At 41.1% G+C, this 26,498-nt stretch overlaps 2 protein-coding genes across 5 annotated transcripts; one reads left to right on the top strand and one right to left on the bottom strand.

Moving 5' to 3' along the window:
• The first annotated feature begins 874 nt into the window (after positions 1 to 874).
• LOC110507864 (protein FAM118B) lies at positions 875 to 14,895 on the top strand. 4 transcript variants are annotated; one of them, XM_021588241.2, is made up of 8 exons: positions 875 to 958; positions 5,141 to 5,245; positions 5,500 to 5,752; positions 9,716 to 9,943; positions 12,676 to 12,804; positions 12,969 to 13,266; positions 13,550 to 13,612; positions 13,895 to 14,895. In XM_021588241.2, the coding sequence occupies exons 2-8, from the start codon at positions 5,148 to 5,150 to the stop codon at positions 13,906 to 13,908; spliced, it is 1,083 nt and encodes a 360-aa protein (XP_021443916.1). In that variant the 5' UTR covers positions 875 to 958; positions 5,141 to 5,147; the 3' UTR covers positions 13,909 to 14,895. The 4 variants fall into 4 exon arrangements, with proteins under 4 accessions (XP_021443916.1, XP_021443914.1, XP_021443915.1 ...); XM_021588239.2 differs by having other exon boundaries at positions 5,449 to 5,752; XM_021588240.2 differs by having other exon boundaries at positions 905 to 1,199.
• A 1,524-nt stretch (positions 14,896 to 16,419) lies between these two features.
• LOC110507863 (signal recognition particle receptor subunit alpha) lies at positions 16,420 to 26,015 on the bottom strand. Its single transcript, XM_021588237.2, has 14 exons — positions 25,625 to 26,015; positions 24,326 to 24,409; positions 24,012 to 24,175; positions 23,611 to 23,771; positions 23,266 to 23,428; positions 23,005 to 23,161; positions 22,641 to 22,756; positions 22,403 to 22,521; positions 21,289 to 21,375; positions 20,934 to 21,106; positions 20,496 to 20,709; positions 20,109 to 20,272; positions 18,997 to 19,095; positions 16,420 to 17,323 (listed from the first exon to the last, which is right to left on the bottom strand). The coding sequence occupies exons 1-14, from the start codon at positions 25,745 to 25,747 to the stop codon at positions 17,195 to 17,197; spliced, it is 1,953 nt and encodes a 650-aa protein (XP_021443912.2). The 5' UTR covers positions 25,748 to 26,015; the 3' UTR covers positions 16,420 to 17,194.
• Positions 26,016 to 26,498: the final 483 nt, after the last annotated feature.

Here is a 26,498-nt window from a genome sequence, read left to right as displayed (position 1 = left end):
TATATATATATGTATATATATCTGTATATGTTCTTTAGTTTTTTTAAACGGAGTCTCTTCCTACTCAAGTGCAGTTGTGAAATATAAACTACAGAGTCAGAGCATTTGTCCCAAGACCAATGCAGTGTGATTATTGTAAAGCTTTTGGACATTTGAAAGTTTTTGCTGAAGGGAGAAGCCGAGATGTTCAAGTTGTGGAAAATACTGTTATCATGTGTTTTAAAAGTGTTGAAAATGTGACCTTTTGCAATTGTGATGGGAACCATGAAGCCACGTCTTTGGAATGCCTAACAAGGGTGGAAGAGAATGAGGTTTACTTTGTTTTTTTCAACCCTGTCCAGTTGGTGGCGGTAATACACATTTTTGGGTTGTAGTCTGCCACAAAACCCACAGAAGAATAAGTGGGATTTACAGTAGTAGCAAAGATTTTTACAACTAAACTAAGATAGACCACAGCCTGTCGTTTCAAACTGGAACAAATGAGTCATAGTGGGCAGTACAAACAACGAGATGGGCTAGATCCTAATTGGCGCGTTCTAACATTATCTGCATATTTCAGTTAGGGAACGCCTAATTCTTTGAAGTGCGCGTGTGCAATAATTTAATTCACGTTTGTTCTCCTAAACAACGCAGTTTTTTTCAAACTTCTGCAAAGGGTAAATAAAAAACTGTCCAATCTGTTCATACCACATTCTAGTTTAGGGAACAGAAACTGTATTGAAATCAAACGTCGCATCGATGTGCAGAACGTTGGTCAAAATCCATCTCGTTCCATCCTCTCCCACTGCCGGCCAGTGGGCTTCCTCCCACTACCATATTTGGCAATTAGTGGAACTGCCAACCAGAAGCTTCACATTTATACATCCGGTAAAATATCTGTCCCATCGTTCTATCTGTGGTAGCCGCGCACCAAGCACATCTCTTGTCCAACTCATCACGACACGACCTCCAGCAGCATGTGAGTCGACAGGTTGTGCACACAGAGGAAGTCGACAGAAATGTTTATAGCTAAATAGATTTGCTAATAATAATATCTAGCAGGCAAAGGCACTCAGACTACGCCATGTCAAGTACAACAATTGCAACTACCGGCTTTTAAAGCAGGATATGTCGGTAGACTGATATTTAACTCGCAGTTGCATGCCAGCTAACTTAACGTTAACTCGACCAAAAAAAGCTACTTGTTGGGAGTTATCAGGGTAAGTGCAAATACCTGTGTGAATTTAACAAGCAAGTGTGTTTTATTTCACAGCTAGCTCAACTTTAACGTAATTCTAGATAGCCTACTGTACATTGAGCTTTTACCTGCTGGTTAGCTAACGTAACGTTAGCCAGTTCTTCCTGGCAGCGCACTTCACTTGCTTAGTTAGTAGCTAGCTAGCTATCTAACGTCAGTTGTCCAGTAACGATAAAGACAAAGAAGTATACAGTGTACTGTACAGTCAGCTAACTTTTGCTTATTGTTGTCCATTTTTTTATTCAAATTTTGCTTTCATAAATGAACACGTCAAAAAAACACATGTTTCCTTAGTTGAAGTTTGTAGGGAAACGTCTCCAGACGGAGGACATGATCATTCTTATTTAGCACCAAGACTATTATTGCAATAATGATACAATAAATAAGCCTCAAGCACGACTTTAGCCAGCTACCGATTACGCTGAGACTCAGATGTTTTACTATAAAATGCAGCTATACCAAACAAAACACACATTTTAAAGTTTAACCAACCATAGAACTCTATGCACAATTTGAGGACTACATTTAATGCTGCATATGTAACGTTTTGGGCGACCCGATTAAATTCACATAAAAATGAAAGTAAGTAATAGATCTAGAACCAATTCACGTCGTGACGTTTTTCATTACGCCATACGTCATTTTCTTGACGTACTGATCAGACAAGTTTTACATTTTTACATTGTTTTACTTAACTAGGCAAATCCGTTAGAACAGATTCTTATTTACATGGCGGTTTTACATTTTTACATTGTTTTACTTAACTAGGCAAATCCGTTAAAGAACAGATTCTTATTTACATGGCGGCCTAACCCAGCAACACTGGGCCAATTGTGTGCCGCAGTGACGCCTCTAGCACTGAGATGCAGTGACTTAGACCGCTGCTCCACTCGAGAGCCCCAAAAGATGTGTGTAATTAAACCAATATGGACCACAGCCCATTGTTTCAAGTGGGAACAAATTAGTCATAGTGGGCAGAACTAGCATGGAGGTGAGCAGAGCCAAGCTTGAGCTAACGACATCCTATTGGCAAGTTCAAGCATTTATTCACATATTCCGGGTTAGGGAACGCCTACTCTGTGAAGTGTGCAATAACTCAGTTTGCTTTTGCACCCCTTCTAAACAACGCCATTTTTAAAAACTGGCAAAGAAATAATGTTTACAAAATGTAGTCCACTCTGTAACATATTTTAGTTTTGGGAACATAACATTGAGATCAAATGTTTCATCGATGAGAACATTTTCAGAATGTCGGCCTAAATCTATCTCGTTTCATCTTCTTTTTCACTCACTACCATATTTGGCAGTGAGTGAAAAAGCCAAGTGGATGCTTCCGGTGAAATATCTGTCCCATTGTTCTATCTGTGAGTGTAGTGTTTGTAACACAATATTGAGGAGAGCCTGTCTCTCTTCAGAGAGCATATTTATTTTAGGAGATATTACCTTTTCATTGAAGGATAAATTGTTACAGGTGATAATAGAACATGTTTTGTTTAGTTACTTTTACCTCAACTAATGCAAGTCAAGCTAGCTTGCACTGCAGAGCAGCTAAAAGCTAGGCTAGGTTGAAGATACCGTTGTAGCTAGCAACCTCCACCTAACAATTATAATAATAAACAAATATCATTACCATCAAACTTAAATGGGAGGCAACAGTCATAATATAATAGGCTTAACAGCCAAAGTGTATTATTTAACATTATTGTTAAACTAGTACTTACTTATAGAAATGTGTAATTGTTTAGAAATTGCTAGCTATAAAGCCATCACCGAAAACCACATTTTCATCTTTTTGTAACTTCCTGTTCTCCGACGGACTCTGGCTGGACTGAAGACAAGGCAAAGTAAAAAACAAATCTAAGTATCCACGGAACCTTCAACCGCAAGGTGGCGTTGCGTTTTCACTCCACTGTGGACGTCTCCATTGAAATGCATGACATCCTTTGCAATGTAACAGAGTGCTTATGGGTAATGTGAAAAGGGGTTAAGAAGCAGTAGTAATATGTTCTATGTGCTCCATTTCTATGCTTCCTGTTCTGAAGTTTTGATTTTGCGTCTTTTACTTTTACTTTTGGTTTTGTACACCAGCTTCAAACGGTTCCTGAAAGTATATTTCACAGCGGTGGTTCAGCGGTTTACATGGTACAATGATTCTCTACACTGTACTTGCTTGTTTTGTCACATAAACTAAAATTAGGCGAACTATTTGAATTTTAGCAACCAGGAAATGGCGAAGCGATTTCCACATAGTGTGTCTTTAACAATCTCCATTAAATAAAAAATATGAAAAACATTTACAGGAAGAACTGTGCAGATACATAGTCTGGTCACAGAATAAAATTATATATATATATATATATATATATATATATATATATATATATATATATATATATATATATATATATATATATATATATATATATATATATATATATATATATATATATATATATATATATATAAATAAATAAAACATGCATTACCTTTGACAAGCTTCTTTTGTTGGCACTCCAGTATGTCCCATAAACATCACAATTGGTCCTTTTTGTTCGATTAATTCCGTCCATATATATCCAAATGTCCATTTATTTGATGCGTTTGATCCAGAAAAAAAATGCAACGTCACTACAAAATATTTCAAAGGTTGCCTATAAACTTTGCCAAAATATTTCAAACTACTTTTGTAATACAACTCTAGGTATTTTTAAACGTTAATAATCGATCAAATTGTAGACGGGTCTATCTGTGTTCAATACAGGAAGATAACAAACCATGCTACTTTTCACGTCTTGCGCAACTCAACAGTGTTACCCAGTTCCTAGATGGCCTACTTCTTCATTGCACAAATGAATAACCTCAACCAAACTCCAAAGACTGGTGACATCCAGTGGAAGCGGTAGGAACTGAAAACAGGTTCCTAAGAAATATAATTTGCCAATGAGAACTCAGTGAACAGACAGACCAAAAATAAAAAATTCTGAACGGTTAGTCCTCTGGGTTTTGCCTGCTACATAAGTTCTGTTATACTCACAGACATGATTCAAACAGTTTTAGAAACAGTTTTAGAAACTTCAGAGTGTTTTCGATGCGAATCTACTAATAATATGCATATCTTATTCCTGGCATGAGTAGCAGGAAGTTGAAATTGGGAACACTATTTTTATTTTGCTTGAAGAACGCCATCCCAACCGTGAAGCACGGGGGTGGCAGCATCATGTTGTGGGGTGCTTTGCTGAAGGAGGGACTGGTGCACTTCACAAAATAATGGCATCATGAGGAAGGAAAATGATGTGGATATATTGAAGCAACATCTCCAGACATCAGTCAGGAAGTTAAAGCTTGGTCGCAAATGGGTCTTCCAAATGGACAATGATCCCAAGCATACTTCCAGAGTTGTGGCAAAATGGCTTAAGAACAACAAAGTCAAGGCATTGGAGTGGCCATCACAAAGCCCTGACCTCAATCCAATAGAAAATATGTGGACAGAACTGAAAAAGCTTGTGCGAGCAAGGAGGCCTACAAACCTGACTCAGTTACACAAGCTCTGTCAGGAGGAATGGGCCAAATTTCACCCAAATTATTGTGGGAAGCTCGTGGAAGGCTACCCGAAATGTTTGACCCAAGTTAAACAATTTAAAGGCAATGCTACCAAATACTAATTGAGTGCATGTAAATTTCTGACCCACTGGGAATGTGATGAAAGAAATAAAAGCTGAACTAAATCACTCTACTATTATTCTGACATTTCACATTCTTAAAATAAAGTGGTGATCCTAAGACAGGGAATTTTTACTAGGATAAAATGTCAGGAATTGTGAAACTGAGTTTAAATGTATTTGGCTAAGGTGTATGTAAACTTCCGACTTCAACTGTATATTCAATCTCATGGTTGTCTTACAGGAGCTGAATGGCCTCTGTGGTGGCTTCTGTTGTGACTGTGAAAACCGAGAAGCGACCAGCTCATGCTGATACTCAGGATGTTGACCCCCACACCAAAAAACCCAGGTATCAAAACTGATATGACTAGCCTACATTTAGTACTCTGTTCCTCTTTATATGCCAATGCATTATCAATATCAGACTGGTCAGGAACTTTTTCTCTTAGTTTCTGTTTTTAAACCCATTCTTTACGTTTTCAGCCTAGGTTTGAGTTCGAACAGCAGCCAAGTAAACTTGCCATGATTTGTTTAACCTTCATGTTGTCTAAGGATTTGGGAACCATCAATGGAACCATCACTCAATCTCTGCCTGCCCCAAAGGAAACTGCTGCCCAGCCTGAAGACCAAGCGGGCGCCCGAGCTGGTCCTAGTTATTGGTACAGGGGTGAGTTCAGCTGTGGCCCCTCAGGTCCCCGCGTTGCGCTCCTGGAAGGGTTTGATCCAGGCCTTGTTGGACGCGGCCAACGACTTTGACCTCCTCGAGGAAGAGGAGAGTAGGCGTTTTCAGAAGAGCCTGCAGGAGGACAAGAACCTAGTCCACGTGGCTCATGACCTCATCCAGAAGCTCTCTCCGGTAAGGCTTCCCCGCTCCTGTGCACACACATATAGCCAGATGTAGACAGCACACTGTCTCCAGCTGGTTGAGACACACCAGTGACTTTCATTGTAAACTTTCCTTTATTGGGATTTGTAATCATAGTGGGAATGACAGTAGCAAGGAGTCAGCATAGTTCAATGTTTTTATCTAAATTCTAAAATGTTTGATTCAGGTTTTTCAACCTGTGTTCTGTGTAAAAGGTGATGCCCTAACCTTAAGTACAGCACTGGTGGATTACTACAACACGTCATCATGCAATTCCTTGTTTTCAAAGCCACACAAGTTGACTCAACCAGTTCTGCCACTCAGGTTAATTTAAACAGGACTTTTAAGGCCTGTTATTTGATTCGCTAGATTAAGATTTTTTTTTAGATTTCCGTATCGGCCCGTATCCCCTTCATACCAGGTCGGCTCAAACCATAACCGGTTCTTAATACCATCTGCCTTCAGTGTTAGTCATGTCTCATCGCACCTTTCAGATTGCTTCAACATGCTTTGTTTCAGCAGCCCACCTGTTGTCACAAAAGGAACCAACTGCCCAGTGTGGATTTATCCATCGCTTTTATTTCAGGTTCACAATCATGCAGATCAGGTGATTACACCGCCATGGACCCTGTGGCAAAAATTTTTCTGTTCTTAACAGGCGGTGGTGCCCCACAGGCCTCTGTACATGTTCAGCATCTTATCAGAACGGGGCAGGCAATTGTAGTGGAACATAAAACTATTGAATATCGAATTATAGATGTATGGCGCTTACGATATGAAGTAGCCTGAATCTCAAATTTTTTAGAACCTAGTATTAGAGGTCGACAATTATGATTTTTCAACGCCGATTCCGATACCAAAAAGGACCAAAAAAAGCTGATACCGATTAATCGGCCGATTTAAAAAAAAAAAAAATAAAATAAAAAAAAAAAAAAAAAAAAAAAAAAAAAAAATTATAAAAAAATAAAAAAAAAATAATAATAAATAATAATAATACAAAATATATATTTATTTATATATATATATATATATATATCTTTTTTTAAATCGGCCGATTAATCGGTATCGGCTTTTTTTGGTATCGGAATCGGCGTTGAAAAATCATAATTGTCGACCTCTAATACTAGGTTCTAAAAAATGTGAGATTCAGGCTACTTCATATCGTAAGCGCCATACATCTATTTTTTTTTTTAAATCGGCCGATTTCAATTGCGTGCCCCGTTCTGATAAGATGCTGAACATGTACAGAGGCCTGTGGGGCACCACCGCCTGTTAAGAACAGAAAAATATTTGCCACAGGGTCCATGGCGGTGTAATCACCTGATCTGCATGATTGTGAACCTGGAATAAAAGCGATGGATAAATCCACACTGGGCAGTTAGTTCCTTTTTTATATATAGTAAATAAATAAAAATATTTGTAATAATGACAATTACAACAACACTGAATGAACACTTATTTTAACTTAATATAATACATCAATAAAATCAATTTAGTCTCAAATAAATAATGAAACATGTTAAATTTGGTTTAAATAATGCAAAAACAAAGTGTTGGAGAAGAAAGTAAAAGTGCAATATGTGCCATGTAAAAAAAGCTAAGGTTTAAGTTCCTTGTTCAGAATATATGAGAGCTGGTGGTTCCTTTTAACATGAGTCTTCAATATTCCAAGGTAAGAAGTTTTAGGCTGTAGTTATTATAGGACTATGTCTCTATACTATTTGTATTTCATCTACCTTTGACTGTTGGATGTTCTAATAGGTACTTTAGTATTGCCAGCCTAATCTCGGGAATTGATAGGCTTGAAGTCATAAACAGCGCAATGCTTGAAGCACAGAGAAGAGCTGCTGGCAAATGCAGGGAAGTGCTGTTTGAATGAATGCTTACGAGCCTGCTGCTGCCTACCACCGCTCAGTCGGACTGCTCTATCAAATCATAGACTTAACTATACCATAATAACACACAGAAATACGAGCCTTAGGTCATTAATATGCTAAAATCCCGAAACTATAATTTCGAAAAAACGTTTATTCTTTCAGTGAAATACAGAACCGTTCCGTATTTTATCTAACGGGTGGCATCCCTAAGTCTAAATATGGCTGTTACATTGCACAACCTTCAATGTTATGTCATAGTTATGTACAATTCTGGCAAATTAATTACGGTCTTTGTTAGGAAGAAATGGTCTTCACACAGTTCGCAACGAGCCAGGCGGCCCAAACTGCTGCATATACCCTGACTCTGCTTGCACAGAACGCAAGAGAAGTGACACAATTTCCCTAGTTAATAGAAATTCATGTTAGCAGGCAATATTAACTAAATATGCAGGTTTAAAAATATGTATTGATTTTAAGAAAGGCATGGATGTTTATGGTTAGGTACACATTGGTGCAATGACAGTGCTTTTTTTGCGAATGCGCTTGTTTTTTGCGAATGCGTTTGGCGAAGTAGGCTGTGATTCAATGATAAATTAACAGGCACCACGTCGATTATATGCAACGCAGGACAAGCTAGATAACTACACATGGTTGATATTACTAGGTTAACTAGTGATTATGTTAAGATTGATTGTTTTTTATAAGATATGTTTAATGCTAGCTAGCACCTTACCTTGGCTCCTTGCTGCACTCGCATAACAGGCCTGCCACGCAGTCTTCTCGTGCAGTGCAATGTAATCGGCCATAATCGGTGTCCAAAAATGCCGTTTACCGATTGTTATGAAAACTTGAAATCGGCCCTAATAAATCGGCCATTCCGATTAATTGGCCGACCTCTACCTAGTATGCTGAAAGAATAAAGAGAAAGAAACGCATTGAAAAGAGGACTCTCGTAAAGTGTAGAAGGAGAATTTGTCATGGCTTCACCTTGTCTTTTAGTCACATTGTTGTCCACCGTGCACAGATGTCAATTCAACGTCTATTCCATGTTGGTTCAACGTAATTTCATTCAACCAGTGTGTGCCCACTGGGTGCTTGTTCACAGAACAGCTGAAGAGAACCGAGGCTTCTGTCCCTCATCTCAAGAAGGGATCAAATACCGGGTGGGACACAGCAGTTTAACCCAATGGTATTGCAATCCAAACAATGTAAATAACTGTGGATTAGTGCTGTGTTTTGGCCCGTAATGTCAGTTAATGAGCCTATTCTGAAGGTTAGAATCAGCATGTTTGTGACCTAAATCCTTTCATGCTGTCGTTGAATGACCTAGGCAAAATACTAAGGACAATTATTACAACTTTCCCTGTTTAGGACCAGGTTAGTTGAAAACAACTCAACTTTAGTGTCTCATCCGAGGCGATATCAATCTCAGGATAGGAGCATGGTACTACTTTACCTTATTTGGTCATTACATACGTCCTCAAACAAAAGGAGAATGCATTCGGTGTAGAAGTCAACAGCAGGGTGAGTGGGTAGCTAGATGCATGCTCTTGGTGATAATGACTTCCTTCCTGTGAAAAGGGATCCTGTTAGTTAATTTGCCCACTAGATCTCTAATCTCTGGACAGTCCAGCAGTCGGCCAGGCAGCTTGCTTGTGCTGTGTGCGCTAAGCTCACCTCGACAGTGCTATTCATAGCGGGCCAGCCCTTCTCCTTTGTTTTCCTACAACCACTGTCAGGTAGAGTGTGCGTTCGGCGTAGCTCTGAGTAATGAGATTTATCCATTACAGACGGCCATAATCGCATGGCTACTCAAACAGCCTGCCCTCTAACTCTCTGCTCCATAGCAATTAGACTCACCGTGTACAGCAACTGTTTACATGTCCCTGCTACTGATGGAAAAACATTTTCAAGACTATAACAACCAGTCATAAATGCTTTATTGTACCTTTTAAAAACATGAAAATGCTTTTCTAAATGGTCTCCCTCCTAGTAGTTAAGTACCAGCGGTATAATCTGTATAATCAATACACACCCACTAACCTCTATTAATTGTGCTCCTGCCCGATCATTGCAGAGAACAGGCAATGTGCGGTCTACCTTCTTCAAGGACTGCCTGTACGAGGTGTTTGACGATCTGGAGTGTAAGATGGAGAACGCAGGGAAGCACCTTCTCCGCTCCGTACTGCAGTTGATGGAAAGTGGAGCGCTGGTTCTCACCACCAACTTTGACAACCTGCTGGAGATCTACGCAGCCCACCAGGGATCGAAGCTGGAGTCTCTGGACTTAACCGACGAGAAGAAGGTAAAAACGGATCCTTTTCCTTTGGGAAAGATCTCTATAGTCATGGCCTTGTGTGCTCTTTAGGGCCAAATTCTAAATTGTGTGTACATAATAATTTTCACTGCAATAACACATCATGGATAGATTTCAATTGGGGATTTACCAGAAAATACACTATGGCTAAAAGTATGCTCGTCGAACATCTCATTCCAAAATCATTGGAGTTGGTCCCCCCCCTTTGTTGCTATAACAACCTCCACTCTTCTGAGAAGGCTTTCCACTAGATGTTGGAACATTGTTGCGGAGACTTCCTTCCATTCAGCCACGAGCATTAGTGAGGGTTTGCCGATTAGACCTAGCTCGCAGTTGGCGTTCCAATTCATCCCAAAGGTGTTCAATGGGGTTGAGTTCAGGGCTCTGTGCAGGGCAGTCAGGTTCTTCTACACCGATCTCGACAAACCATTTCTGTATGGACCTCACTTTATGGACAGAGGCATTGTCATGCTGAAACAGGAAAGGACCTTCCCCAAACTGTTGCCACAAAGTTGGAAGCACAGAATCGTCTAGACTGTCGGATTGCCAGATGGTGAAGCGTGATTCATCCCTCCACTACTCTAGTCCAATGTCGGCTAGCTTTACAACACTCCACCCAATGCTTGCCATTGTGCATGGTGATCCTAGGTTTGTGTGCGGCTGCACGGCCATGGGAACCCATGTCATGAAGCTACTGACTAACAGTTCTTGTGCTGACATTGCTTCCAGAGGCAGTTTGAACTCAATAGTGAATGTTGCAACCGAGGACAGACGATTTTTACGTGCTTCAGCACTCTGCGGTCCCGTTCTGTGAGCTTGTGTGGCTTACCACTTAACGGCTGAGCCGTTGTTGCTCCTAGACGTTTCCACTTCACAATAACAGCACTTAAAGTCAGGCCATTCTACTGCCAATGTTTGTTTATGTAGATTTCATGGCTGTGTGCTCAATTTTATGCACCTGTCAGCAGCGGGTGTGGCTGAAATAGTCAATCCACTAATTTGAAGGGGTGTCCACCTAGTTTGTCATGTAGTGTATTATTTATGCAATGCAGATCTAGCCTCTGTTGCAGAAGCCACACTAGCATACCACTTCGCTATGAAGCAGTTGGGTGTGAACATTTCAATTAAATTGGGATTTATCGTTTTGAAAGAAATCCCTAACTGAAAAAGAAATTCCCCACAAAATTAAAATCACAGTGGAGTTATCACAAAACTACCACTAACAGGTCCCAATCATCATCAGAGAGTGAGACAGAGACGTGACAACCGTGAAGTCCTGTATGGCAATACTTAGAGAAGTTAAATGAGAAGGTGGTGAAATGCATGCTTTGTGAGGTGGAATTGAGCTTGAACCGTTGCTGGCAGTAGCGCAGGCCCAGACATTAGACAGTGCGATAAGGGACAGAGTGAGAAGATTATAGTGCTGATTACAGAAATGATTGCAGTTGATATGCAGCCATTGTCAATGCTAGAGGATGTCCGCTTCAGTGCCCTGATGGCATAGCTTCAATACCCTGATGGCATAGCTAGAACCAGACTACAAGATGCCATGTCGAAAAACGGTGACGGCCTGGATGAAGAAATTGTACAATGATTGTTCTGCAAGTACAAAGTATGAGCTCTAAGACGCCCCATAATTGGCATTAACAACATTGTTGGACAACTATGAACACGCTGTCATACATCACTGCAATGAGCCATCACATTGATGAGAAGTGGGACATGAAGTCCCATGTGCTGACCACTGAGAACATGGAGGAGAGGCACACAGCAGAGAACCTAAAAACGTCATTAACTACCATTTGTTGCTGAGTGGGTTGGGGACAGCAGTAAGATGAGTGTCGTATGGTAGCCGGAACTGCATTGGACCAGATCTGCGTTGTAATTCACGTCATTTAATGATTTTTATTCTGTATGTTTAAAGGATAAAAACAATTGCAGTTTAAACATTAAACGTTTTAAAATTGTCATATCTATTTAATAAGCAATATATTGGGCATGTATTCTAAGTTGTATGCAAGTGTGGGCATTGGAACATAGGCTTTGGCCCCCTGTGATCTTCAGACGCCATCAGAGGAAGTAGTTGATGAGACTGAGGGCATGACAGTTTAACTACTGTCACAGGTTTAGGCTCACAACACAGGGAATGCTCTTGCACTTAAAACATTGTTTAAGGCTTATTAAAGGTGAATTCAAGGGAACATATTTGATTCAAAGACCAACATATGTCTTCTAATAGTGTTGCCCTTCTATGATATGGATATGGTGTCCTTAAACCAGAGAAAGTGGTCAATGCATTGACCTGTGAAGGTCAGAAGTAGGATGCAGTTAGTATATGGCAAGGTCAAAGTTTCAAACTTCCAACTGTTGTCAAGGTTTATGGATTAATCTATATTGGTCTTTGATCAGAAATAGGAACTAATATAAGAGATGTTTCCTTAAGCAGGATTTATAAACGCTCTTACCTTAGAAGCAACCCAACATGGATTGTTATTTATGTAGACTCGTTGAAAAAAATAATTGATTGATTCACATTTAAGAAGACTCAATTTAATGATTCACATCTATGTATTAAGCCTGCGATATTGAACATCGGGTGTGGTATTTATGCCCTGTCTCCATCAGGACTAACATCCCTGTCTGACATTAGCGGTGTCACTCCCTACCCAGTGAGAACAGGATTTGGTGTGACGGACTGTGAAATGTTTGTGTCCGTACAGGTCCTGGAGTGGGCTCAGGGGAAGAGAAGTCTGAGTGTTTTGCACATTCACGGTGTTTACACGAATCCCAGCGGTATTGTACTGCACCCTGCTGGCTACCAGAATGTACTGAGGAACACGGAGGTCATGGTGAGTGAGACGGGCAGCCTTTCTAAATTATACCCTGGAAATGTTTCAGCGCTTAGCAGTTGCCGTTTAAATTTTTTCAACCAATTTAAGACCCATTGCGTTAATTGTAGTGAAGTTAATTCTGTCAGTGTCATAATGCAAATTGAACTCCATTGGTTTGACAGAGGGAGATCCAGAAACTGTATGAGACCAAGTCGTTTGTGTTCCTGGGCTGCGGGCGCACGGTGGACGACACCACCTTCCAGGCTCTGTTCCTGGAGGCGGTCAAACACAAGTCGGACCTGGAGCACTTCATGCTGGTGCGGCGTGAGGACGTGGGAGAGTTCAAGAAGCTGCGGGACAACATGCTAGACAAGGGCATCAAGGTCATCTCTTACGGCAATGAGTATTCCGACCTGCCTGAGTACTTTGAACGGCTGGCCAACGAGATCTGCAACCGCGACGCTGTCACTAACGGCTGGGGTAAAGAAGCCAATTTCAGTGAAATTACTCACTCACTGTATGTTTAGTAATCATACTGTATCCATTTCCTACAATGGATCACTTATTAGTTGGTGGTATGTTACTGAAGTGTAAATCGTGAAACAATTATCTACTTAGGGCTTGGATCTTATCTTACGGTGATGCTACTGAGGAATTCTATTTTAGTGAGCCGAGTAGCACATTAGCCTGTTTAAACATGAGTAGCTACTTTGTTTGCTCTCGCTATTATTTGTTAATCTGTTGATTTCATTGATTTTCATAGGATCTCCCTCCCAAGAAGAACAGGAAACCCAGAATGGCTTTCATTCACAGAAAAGCCTCCAAGGTTAGGATTGTGTGCTTCTTTGTCGGTGCTCGCATGCAAGAGGCATTTCCCAAAATTCACTTTTCATTTCATCCTGTTAGAATATACCTATTTATTAAGCTTATATCCAGGCTTTTAGATTATACCTGTTTATTGTGCTTATATCCAGGCATTTCATTAGTGAAAACCTCCTTGGAATTCATACCCCTTACACACAAGTGGCTTACCTATAATGCATGGCAGTCTGTGGTAATATACAGCTGTTGGTCCTCATATTTTATTTCTTCTTCTCTTTCTGCCCAGACTATCCTTCTTGACAGGCACAAAACAGACAGGAGTATCAGTCATTTTCATCCACAGTTCCTTCAGTCTACTTCTACTCAGGTTTCATTGGATCTACTACTACTCCGCCAGGCAAATATGGGCCAGAAGAGACCCATGTTACTATTCTAGTCACCCGCTTATTGTTTTTATTTGAATCTTTACCGGTTGTCATGACAAAGGGAAAGACCCAGCAGGAAAGTAAACTGTTAAAGCAGCTGGTAACCCAATTAAAGTGTTTCCCTACACCTTAACATCTGGAATAAGATGTTGGAAAGGGCAATGGAAGACTGATGTAGGGATGACATAAGGACAGGTCCCTGACTTGGATTCTAGCTCAACATAATTTGTAAATGAATCCTGTCCTGAATGAATGGCTGGAGAGTCCTGAGGACCTAGATATGCTAAAGACTCCCTGAATTTGAAGAGAAGCAGGCGTGGCAAAAATGTAGCACAACATATCCACATCAGAGGAGGCTGGTGGAATGCGCTATAGGAGGATGGCTCATTGTAATGGCTTGAATGGAACTGGGTCAAACGTGGTTTTCATATGTTTGATACCGTTCCATTTATTCCAGACATTAATGAGCCTGTCCTCCTATAGCTCTTCCCATCCTCCCCGGTTTAGGATCAACTATGCGGTCCTCTTATGAAACTGTCAAGTCTCAAAGCATACAGCATCAATAGGTGTTAACTATGTAGTCTCTGAAAATAATGCTTGCCATGCTAACTTGAAAGCAGCTAGTTCAATCTGTGAAGCATGGTAACATGTTGAAAGGTTTTTGAGAATCTTGTCTGCAGGTTCAGCAGTGACTTAGATGAGGCATCTTTAGAGTAACAATCACTTGGCCACTCATGTGCTGAAAAAAAAAATAGTATACTGTCCTTTTATAAGGCTTTTGGATTTTTAATACTGCATGTTTTGTGAAATCTGTAGGTATTTGTGCTATTTACAAAAAATAAAACCTTTGGTATCATACAGTGCATTCGGGGAGTATTCAGACCCCTGACTCTTTCCACATTTTGTTACAGCCTTATTCTACAATGGATTAAATATTATTTCTACACACAATACCCAATGACAAAGCAAAAACAGGTTGACAATTTTGCAAAAGTAAAAATAATCTTATAGGTATTCAAACCCTTTACCCAGTGCTTTGTTGAAGAACCTTTGGCAGCAATTACAGCCTTGAGTCTTCTTGGGTATGACACTACAAACTTGGCACATCTGTATTTGGGGAGTTTCTCCCATTCTTCTCTGCAGATCCTCAAGCTCTGTCAGGTTGGATGGGGAGTGTCGCTGCACAGCTATTTTCTGGTCTCCAGAGATGTTCGATCGGGTTTGGGCTCTGGCTGGGCCACTCAGACTTGTTCCGAAGTCACTCCAACGTTATCTTGGTGTCATTGGCCTGTTGGAAGGTGAACCTTCGCCCCCAGTCTGAGGTCCTGAGCACTCTGGAGCAGGTTTTCATCAAGGATCTCTACTTTCCTCTGTTCATCTTTCCCTCGATTCTGACTAGTCTCCCAGTTCCTGCCACTGAAAAATATCCCCACAGCATGATGCTGCCACCACACTTCACCGTAGGGATGGTGCCAGGTTTCCCCCAGACGTGATGCTTGGCATTCAGGCCAAAGAGTTCAATCTTGGTTTCATCAGACCAGAAAATCTTGTTTCTCATGGTTAGTCCTTTAGGTGCCTTTTGGCAAACTCGAAGCAGGCTGTCATGTGCCTTTTACTGAAGAGTGGCTTCTGCCTGGCCACTACCATGAAGTAGCCACTACCATTGGTGGAGTACTTCTGGAAGGTTCTCCCATCTCCACAGAGGAACTCTGCAGCTCTGTCAGAGTGACCATTAAGTTCTTGGTCACCTCCCTGACCAAGGCCCTTCTCCCCTGATTGCTCAGTTTGGCTGGGCAGCCTGCTCTAGGAAGAGTCTTGGGTGGTTCCAAACTTCTTTCATTTAAGAATGGAGACTTGTTTTCTTGGGGACCTTCAATGCTGCAATCCTGTCTGAGCTCTATGGACAATTCCTTCGACCTCATGGATTGGTATTTGCTCTGACATACTGTCACCTAGGACCTTATAGACAGGTGTGCCTTTTCAAATCATGTCCCATAAATTTAATTTACTGCAGGTGGGCTTCAAGTTGTAGAAACAGCTCAAAGATCCGGATGCATCAATTGTCTCATAGTATGAATAGTTATTCACATAAGGTCTGTGCATCTTTAAATTAGAACATTTCTAAAAACCTGTTTTTGCTTTGTTTTGGGGTGGAGATTGAGGGAATTAAATCCATTTTAGAATAGGGGTGGAAAAGTCTGAATACTTCCCGAATGCACTGTACACCAGTTGCCACTCGACTCTTCCTGTTGCAATACTTTTCCATGTTGCCAAGAGATGATATTTTGCCTTTGTTATCCAGACCACACTATCAGCATTTATGTTCCAAGGTTGGAATTGGAAAACGTATAAACATAAGCTATAGGTTACATAACAAAACCATAAGTTGTTACAGGCTATCATAGCAGCTTTATTTAGAAATGTTTACATTCTCAAATTGACATTATATGGGACTGAATGGAAGACTTGTCATTTTGACCCTTTTATTTTGTTTTCAAAATGACAAAGGGGTAGAAAGCTGTTGTCCAGAGACCTTTGACGTCTCTGGACTTTTAACCCCAAATGTAATAACCCATGTCTCTTCACCTCCACCAAATTGAACTCTCCAATTCGGAGGAAGAAGGGGTCCATCATGGAGAGCGAGAGAAACAAGAGTTACTTGGTGTTGTGCAGGCTTATTGATGTTTTCAGCAGACAGACCGTCACCCCTGCAGTGGTGATGCTTCAGGGAGACGGGATAGGCACTAAGCTTTACTGAGGGACAGGGTGGCTGCTGAAACGTGTCACCTCCAGCAAGCATTCAAACCTGCCATTTTCTCATTGAAGTGAAGGGGGAAAAGACAATGCCAGGAAGTGAATTTGACATTTTCTATTTGATCAGATGGAAATATGTCTCTTGTTGAACTTAAAGCTAAACAAAATTGAGGTACTTTAAACTGTTGGTCCAAATTCAAGCGGATGCAAGAGATCTTAGTGCAATGTTGCTTAAAAAGTCAACAACCGCCCCGTTCCCAGACGGAGCTGGGAGGAAGCCTGTGAGTTTTGCGTTTGGTGCTATGTGGAGGATCATAGTTAGGATGTGAACTGCAGGACCAGACATCTCAAAGCGCAGTGTTTGTGGTTGGCTTTGTCACGATGGTGGTGAACATGGCAGCAGCCACTCAGGCCTTCATAAGGGCGCCCACCACAGCACGGGCATTGAGGCTCCGCAGGTCATTGTAGGTCTGCCCCGTGCCGACAAACACAATGGGCTGCCCTGTGATGTAGGTCATTGAGATAGCAGCGCCAACCTGAAGGGAGGAGTGACGTCAGCTTTGCAACCACAAACCACGCAGACTTCTGTTCTTACCGATTAGGATGTCATAAACAGCATTTAAAAGCTTTGACTTCCATCAAACAATGGTCTCAAAACGTTGACATTCTGTTAACCCATAAGAGTAAGCTGGGGGGGGGGGGGGGGTTCTAAGCTATATGGAATTGTTTTAAGATGGTCAGACCAAGGATGAGTTCGAATTTTAAGACCCTTTGAAGTATAGCAATATATACAGTACCAGTCAAAAGTTGACACCTACTCATTCTAGGGTTTATTTTTACTATTTTCTACATTGTATTCACCTTTTGCCTTGGCATTCTCTCAACCAGTTTCATGAGGTAGTCACCTGGAATACATTTCAATTAACAGGTGTGCCTTAAGGTAATTTGTCAAATGTCTTTCCTTAATGTGTTTGAGACAGTCAATTGTGTTGTGACATTGTAGTGGTGGTATACAGAATATAGCCCTATTTGGTAAAAGACCAAGTCCATATTACAGCAAGAACAATGACAGTCCATCAGGAAAATTACAAAAACCATTAAGTGCTATGATGAAACTGGTTCTCATGAGGACCGCCACAGGAAAAGGAAGAACCAGAGTTACCTCTGCAGCAGGACAAGTTCATTACAGTTAACTACACTTCAGATTGCAGTCCAAATAAATACTTCAAGTTACAGACACATCAACTGCTCAGAGATTATTCATGGTAAATTGCTGCAAAGAAAGCACTACTAAAAGGACACCAATAACAAAGAAGAGACTTGCTGGGCCAAGAAACACCAGCAATGGACATTAGACAGGTGGAAATCTGTCCTTTGGTCTGACGAGTCCAAATGTTTGGTTCCAACCTCTATCTTTGTGAGACGCAGAGTATGTGAATGGATGATCTCCGCATGTGTGGTTCATACTGTGAAACACGGAGGTGGTGGTTTGCTGGTTACACTGTCGGATTTATTTAGAATTCAAGGCGCATGGCTACCGCAGCATTCTGCAGCACTCACAGTTACACCATCCTATCATTTGTTTTTCAACAGGACAATGATCCCAAACACACCCCCAGGCTGGGTAAGGGCTATTTGACCAAGAAGGAGAGTGATGAGGACCTGGCCTCCACAAACACCTGACCTCAACTCAATTGAGATGGTTTGGGATGAGTTGGACCGCAGAGACAATGAAAAGCAGCAGACAGTTCTCAGCATATGTGGGAACTCCTTCAAGACAGCTGGAAAAGCATTCCAGGTGACTACATCATGAAGCTGGTTGAGTGTGGAAAGCACTCATTAAGTCAATGGGTGGCTACTTTGAAGAAGCTCACAATATATTTTGATTAGTTTAACACTTTTTTGGTTACTACATGATTCCATGTGTTATTTTATATAGTGTTGTCTTTACTATTATTCTATAATGTAGTAAAAAAAGTAAAACCCTTAAATGAGTAGGTGTGTCCAAACTGCCTGGTACTGTATATATTTGATTATTTTTGTCCTTACTGCTATTAGCCCATACAAATTGATTAAATAACAGACTCACTACATGGAACAGATGGTCCCAACAAAATATAAAAGTGAAGTTTGTTCTGAAGTGTCTGTCCTATATAAGAAAGATCAGGAAACTTGTTTTATTTGTACATGTATTTAATGGCATACAAACCTTGTCATCAATGGTGTCAAACTTGGTGAGAACGATCCCATCAATGAGACGTGGCTTATCAGAGATGGAGTGATCAGCCAGCGCCTGGTTAAATTTCACCTGAAAGTAAAGTATCGCACTCGTTATACAGTGTGGAGTGCAACATGAGACAGCTATGCAAATCAACAAACAGTTACAGTAAGCAGCAGGTAGCCTAGCGGTTAAGCAGAGTGGGTGAGTAACGGAAAGGTCGCTGGTTCGAATCCCCGAGCGACTAGGTGATAAATGTGTTGATGTGCCCTTGAGCAAGGCACCTGAACCCTAATTGCTCTTGTAAAGCTCTATAAGAGTGTCTGCCAAATGACTTAAATGTAAAATGTGCCCTCTGCATGACAATATTGAAAAATATAATCCAGTAGCATAGCCCATTTAAACTTTCTAGGGTTGTAAGTAAAGCTCACATTTTTATGCCATATTAATCCTTGGATGGGCCGCCTAAGTGTTTTTTTTCAGATCACCTAAATCCAAACACTAAAAAAAAAAAATGTAAGTATTTGGGATGGAGAAACTCTTTCGGTGTAAACTTAAAACGACAAAAAAAACTAAGTATGTAGAAAAGACTTTCCCCATACATGTTTTTATAATATAATCTTCGACAAGTAACAATAACCAAAATAAAAGCTAGACAGTCAGGGTGAATTGAAAATTTAGCAGAATTTAGCACTATTCATCTGGCTATTGTATTAGCAAAACACAGCATTAGCTATGGCAAATTACATAGCATTGTAGGAAACTAGCTTTAGAAGTGAAAAGTTCTCAGCTCCATGGCAGAATGTAGAATTACAATAAATTAGTTTAACTGCAAAAAACAAAATGAAATCACTTCGCTCCAATATTCAACAATTTGGGGAAATTGGCTTAGAAATTCTCAAATGTTTTTACAACACCAAGACGGGGTCCTTTTTTTGATCCAGAAAAAAAATCTAAAGATATAGCATAATCCAAAATAAACTCTATAGAGTATTCGAAAAGGATGCGAATTTATTTTGTAGTCCGTTTATTATCTTCTAGGGATCTGAGTGTCACAGGCTGATGAAACAGTAGGGTGTTATATGTTCTAAAAGGACTCTTACTAGCTGGTCGACAGCCTCGTTGCCCACTAGAGCCTCCCCCACAAACAGCACCAGGTCAGGCATGTTGACAGCTATCAGCTTGGCCAGGGCCGTCATCAGCGGGGTGTTGTCCTGCATCCGTCCAGCAGTGTCCACCAGCACCACATCAAAGTCCTGGTTACGGGCTGGACAGAGACGGGGAGACAAAGGAGGATTTCTTCACTTGGTTGAATGGATGTCTGGCTTGGTCCGTATACTCAGTTTATATGTGATACATTAAGAAGCATTCGTGAACCCCACCTGCATATCACCATACATTTAATTGAGATCAGACATCAGAGCTATTGCATACTATGGGGCTAAAATGATCTAATATATGAATGGCAAGCTGGGGCATGGTATGGTTACCATAGGCGATAGCCTCCATGGCGATGCCAGCGGCATCCTTCCCGTAGCCTTTCTCATAAAGCTGCACTACGGGGCGTCCCCTGTCGTCCTGAGGGGGGTGCAGGGAGTTAAGGCGGCGCTGGTGGGTACGCAGCTGCTCCACGGCCCCTGCACGGAATGTGTCACAGGCTGCTATCAGCACGGTGAAACCGTTCTCGATTAGCCAGAAAGAGATCTGCACACAGAGGATTGAGGGTTTCAGCAAACAAAACAATATTTTCCCTGCTGGTTTTTCTGTGGTCTAAATGGGGGCTTACTAGGTTATCTAGGTCATAGTACAGCCAGGAAAGTCCCAACCAGGACCTGGTTTGGTTAAATGGATGCAACCCAGCAATACCAATGTTTTCAATATGATGGATTAACAGGAAAAAAAAACATTGACACACTGGTGGATCTAACCTTGGCCAGGTTGGTGGACTTGCCAACCCCGTTGACCCCACAGAAGGTGATGACGAAGGGCCTGCGCTGGCTCCGAGCTTCCAAGACGTCTCTCAGGATGTCCACACGCCGCTTTGGTTGCAGGATCTGGACCAGGGAGTCCTGCAGGGCCCCCTTTACTGTTGATGCCACAGCTAGAGAGAGAGGGGAGGGCTTTATCAGCGCAAGAGGTATACTCTGAACTGTTGTGCAATGTCTTCGCATCTCTTTGGGGGAGAGAAGTCCATCTAGTTCACTTCAATCTCTCCACAGGTAAACTCATTCTAATGTGGACTTATTCTGACTGGCTGGGTGGGTGGATGACAGTTGTACTCACTAGTGAAGGTACCCATGACTTTGCCCTCCAGTTTCTTGGCTACAGAGTCACAGAGTTGGGAGGCAATTTCAGCTGCTACATTCTTAGCTGCAAAAACAATTGATGACAGAAAATTCAATGAATACAAGTCGACTGTGAAGCTTTTCCCTCAGGTGAACTAGGACATTAACAAATCAAGGTTGGCTAGTTATGTACACTCCCTTATGTATTTATTTGGACAGTGAAGATAAAACATTTGTCTCCATACTCCAGCATTTTGGATTTGAGATTAAACGTTTCACATGAGGCGACAGTACAGAATGTCACCTTTTATTTGAGGGTATTTTCATACATGTTTAAGCATATAGAATTGAAAGCACTTTATGCATCTACTCCCCCATTTGAAGTACATGTGGATGCTACCATGATTACAGATAATCATGAATGAATCATTAATAATGATGAGTGAGAAGGTTAGAGGCACAAAGATCATACCCCCAAGGCATGCAGACCTCTCACCATTGCCAATAACAAGGGCGGTTAGGAGGGTATGATATTTATCCCTCTAACTTTCTCACAATTCAGGATTATCCGTAATCATGGTAGCATCCACATTAATGTGGATGGTGGGTACGCAGCTGCTCCACGGCCCCCGCACGGAATGTGTCACAGGCTGCAATGTTCAAGAACATTATTATTTTCACCATAAGTGAACATTATTTACCATTCTTTTCTATTGTCCACAACATAATCTGTAACACAACAAACTTTAAATGCAGCTAACAAGTTTGTAACTAGATGTCATTGCATGCTAGGAATATGGGACCAATACTAAACTTGACTACCCCACAAGTGGATTATTTCAAATACGTACGACAGCTTCAAATGGAGGGACTAGATACATAGTGCTTTCATTTCTAAACGTTAAAACATACGTACGAAAATACCCGGAAAAATGTGTACAAATTAAAATGACATTCTGTACGGTCTCACCTGATATGAAACATTTGACCTGAAATCCAAAATAATGGAGTATAGAGCCAAATGTAACGTTTTAGCTTCACAGTCTAAATAAATACATAGGGGAGTGCATGTGTTAAACTGATACTGTAGTGGGGAACAGAGGAGTCCATACCGATGAGGTGGTCCCTCATCTTGTCCAGAACTGGCTCCATGTCCTCCTGGCTCAGACTCTTGGAACCCACCAGGCCCTTGAGCATCCCAAACATCCCCCCATAAGCACCCCTTTTGGGGCTAAAAAAAATCAAATGGATACTTAAGTCGTGCAACAGGGCACAACGTCCCATTCAAAGCTTCCATTCCTTAGCCATGCTTCTTATTATGTGACACATTTAATAATCTAAGGGTCTCACATTTGTTTGCTTGTGTCAGCAACTACCACCTTCTCCACCACATCTTCCTCCTCTTCCTCGCTGGACTCGTAATCCACAGCGAGCAGGTCACCCTTCATCGAGCTCAGTTGCATCCCCTGGACAACAAGACAAGACTTTATTAAGATGTGCAATTCTTATAAACTAAGCACTTCTACACCACATGGGCCTTATTTATTAAGGTACCAACAGAGCATCCCTGAAGGATAATAGCTCTAGTCTGGTTAAACCAGTGACCACTGCACTCACAATTATTTCACTTTTCAAATAATGTGAGCACAGATATTCACTCTGGTACAACCAGGCAATATTAGCTCTGCTGCTCTCAAACCCAACAGGCACATACCGGGTCAGCTTGAGCATCCAGGACATGGACCCCAGTAGCATGGTCTCCGTTGCCATTGCACTGGCTGTAGTCCAGTTCCTTGGTGCTGTTGCCACCCAAGGTCCACACCCGCTTCTCTTTCCCCTTGGTTTTCTCCTTCACAGGTTTGGGGGACTTACTGGAAGGCAAGAGACAATGTGACTTTCCGTACTGAAACAACTGTCAGTAACATTCCGAATTAGAACTTTAACCACATTGTGTTCCATTCCTCCCCCCACTCACCTGGGCTTCTCTGCAGGTGCCCACATGCGCTTGCGTATAAACTCCTCTCTCTTCTTCTGAATGATCTCCTCCTGGGTCAAGCCCTGGTTACCATTCTCCACTGTCTTCTGGGCACTGGCTGGAGCCTTGGCTTGTTCCCCTTTCACAGGCTCTGCAGCAGGAGCTGAGGGGAAGATTTCAGAAACTAACCCCTGCCATACAAAACATTATCAATGTCCCCATGAAATTAAAACATGAAGAAAAAAAATGTGGGACTGGTTTCAAACCGAAATTGTGTAAGGAAGAACCATGACAAAGTGCTTGTATTCCAACAAAACCTCCATAATAATCACATCAAACCCTTACCCTCTTTTTTGGCATTCTTATTCTTCTTGCCACCCTGTTCCTTGCCCTTATCCCCTCCCTTTGTCTCGATCATGGACTTCACAGTTTTCTGGGATTTCAGGGAAGCATTGAAGCTCCTCATGGAGGTAGGACCTCGAGCTTTGCTGCTCTCCTCCGCCTCACTAGAGCACAACAGGACAGTAACAGAATCAAAGCACGAAGCATTTGACTTGAAGTATTGTGAAATTATATTTTATACAAGTAGCCTACAGGTCCTTGTAGACCTGTGGGATGACAACTCAACTGCTGGTTGTGTGAGATTCAGCATAGCAAATTAGTTTGAAAGTATAATATGAATCTCTTTATGCACCATTAGTTCAGCTCTGTATGCAGTATCAGCTCTAAGATGTGAAACTGCTTACCAAAGAAGCATTTTGAAGTCATCCTCAAATGCAAAACAGCTGCTCAACAGTGTACGGGCCCCCTTTTGCTCCAGCTCATTCTTATAGCGATCCCTGAAATGGAGCTGTACGTCATCTATGAACTTGTCAACATACGTCAGCGTCAGGATTTTTTGAAAACCCACCTGTACAAAAAAAAAGAAAGACAAACATGGTCAGTTGAGTCCACACCATAGACGGCATGAGAAGCTAACACTGCTGTATGCTAGTATGGTATTTTCCTTCAGGAAATAGAACTACAGTGCATTATAATCACATTTCTATATGAAACTTACCACAAAAACCAGCTCAAACTCATTATCGAGTTTGTACTTAAGACTCAAGGCATCATGAGTATAGGAATTGTTGCCACTGCGTTCCTGAAACAAAAATCAGAGAAGCATTAACATTAGGCTACTCAATACCATAACACAGATCAGAGGTTTCATCACCGAAATGTAAACATTTCTCATATGTTCTGCACCGAACAAAAATATAAATGCAACATGTAAAGTGTTGGTCCCATGTTTCATGAGCTGAAATAAAAGATCCAAGTAATGTTCCATACGCACAAAAGGCTTATTTCTCTCAAATGTTTGGCACAAATTTGTAAATGCTTGTAAGCATTTCACAGTAAGATCTACACCAGTTGTATTCCGCGCATGTGACAAATAAAATTTGATTTGATATCCTGAGGTCCATTGTTGTGTCATTCATTCTCCACCATCACCTCATATTTCAGCATGATAATGCACAGCCCATGTCACAAGGATCTCTACACAATTCCTGGAAGCTGAAAATGTCCCAGTTCTTCCATGGCCTGCATACTCGCCAGACATGTCACCCAATGAGCATGTGTGGGATGCTCTGGATCAAAGAGTTCCAATTTTTGTAAAAATCCAGCAACTTTACACAGCCATTGAAGAGGAGTGGGACAACATTCCACAATCAACAGCCTGATCAACTCTATGTTAAGGAATGTTGCACTGCATGGTGTTCACACCAAATACTGACTCGTTTTCTGATCCAGACCACGCCCCAACTCTTTTTAAAAGTATCTGGTACCAAAAAATGTATTCCCAGTCATGTGAAATCCATAGATTAGGGCCTAATTAATTTATTTCAATTGACGGATTTCGTTAAATGAACTGTAATGCAGTACCATCTTTGAAATTGTTGCATGTTGCGTTTATATTTTTGTTCAGTATAAATATTTGACATCTAACGTTAGTTAGCAACGTGGTAATAGCCTTGCATTTTTGGGATAATCCCACTATGCTGTGCTATTATGTGGCTGGCAAAATAATTTGTGCTCGTGTAACCCCCAGTTCCCAAATCCTCCATGTCATGTCTGTATTACGCAACAATATAGTTAGCTAACAAGTGCGCTAACTTGACCAAAACATAAATCATATTTAGTTTAGACAAAGAATAATTTACATGTGTATCTACGAAAGCTACCTAGCTAAATTAGCTAGCCAGTTTGTTGACGAAGTGGCGACGCTCTGGCGCATACTGAAAAACAACCCTACATACACACCGCTAGGCGGCACGGAAACATGACAGCTGTCCCTTGATTTGAAAGCATTTCTTACCTGAAGAATCACGGAGCGGATCAGCGCGTTGACAGGCCCGGTGAAGGATTCTGTAACACCGGTTCCCTGAAAACACCACAACACTATGCCTCCCTTACTGAAGATGGTGAAGAAATCCAGCATCTTGCCACCATGTACACGAGAGAATATACCAAAGTAAACAAAACAAACACTAACAAAAACGTGAAAAGGAGAACCTTTAAAAATAAAAAAAAAACGTAATAAATAAGTGAGCCGACGAATCTTTCAAGTGCCTTCCACCTCGAGAAGGAAATCTAATCAGGTATACACTATCTGATGAAAAATGTCCTCCCAAGTCTAGCTACCTCCACTAAAACTGTTTTAGACACATCAGATGCAAGACCAGGAAATGGTCTTCTTCTTCGAGGTTTAACGGCGGTTGGCATCCAAAAAGTGGTAATTACTGCCACAAACTGGACTATAATTGAAATCCATTATACTTTGTGATAAGAAATGGGAAAACGTGAAAAGGAAATATTTTATAAAACAAATACACCCTTCTAACTAACCCTACAGTCATTAAAAACCCACTACCCCATTCCATGACTTTAACCCTATCTGCTCCTGGGAGGATGGGACACTACCACTCAACATACCCTTTAGTGCTTCTGAAGTCAAAGCTCTTAATAATAATATTTCCTTCTTCTTGTTTTATGGTGGACTACAACCCAAAAAGGGGGATTTCCGCCACCAACTGGATGGCGGCAATGCAAATAAATAATTAATAAATACATTTTTTAAAATCCATACGTAATAGTGAAACGAACTAAATCCACCCTAATAAAAATAATACATTGCCAAAACAAACAAAACTCTCCCTTCCTTCTTTTAATTATCCCATATCTTCCTTCTC

Source organism: Oncorhynchus mykiss, chromosome 27 (assembly GCF_013265735.2).
Source record: "Oncorhynchus mykiss isolate Arlee chromosome 27, USDA_OmykA_1.1, whole genome shotgun sequence".
NCBI lineage: Eukaryota > Metazoa > Chordata > Actinopteri > Salmoniformes > Salmonidae > Oncorhynchus > Oncorhynchus mykiss.
This window is presented reverse-complemented; position numbering and strand designations above follow the sequence as displayed.

Excerpts from the sequence above, each read along its gene's own strand:
- LOC110507863 (XM_021588237.2), bottom strand. The coding sequence starts at position 25,747 with ATGCTGGATTTCTTCACCATCTTCAGTAAGGGAGGCATAGTGTTGTGG. Across the intron at positions 24,410-25,624 it reads TCCGCTCCGTGATTCTTCAG|GAACGCAGTGGCAACAATTC; the intron begins GTAAGAAATGCT and ends TTTTTGTTTCAG. Across the intron at positions 22,757-23,004 it reads TGGATGCTCAAGCTGACCCG|GGGATGCAACTGAGCTCGAT; the intron begins GTATGTGCCTGT and ends CTTGTTGTCCAG.
- LOC110507864 (XM_021588239.2), top strand. The coding sequence starts at position 5,148 with ATGGCCTCTGTGGTGGCTTCTGTTGTGACTGTGAAAACCGAGAAGCGA. Across the intron at positions 5,753-9,715 it reads TCATCCAGAAGCTCTCTCCG|AGAACAGGCAATGTGCGGTC; the intron begins GTAAGGCTTCCC and ends CGATCATTGCAG. Across the intron at positions 12,805-12,968 it reads TGAGGAACACGGAGGTCATG|AGGGAGATCCAGAAACTGTA; the intron begins GTGAGTGAGACG and ends TTGGTTTGACAG.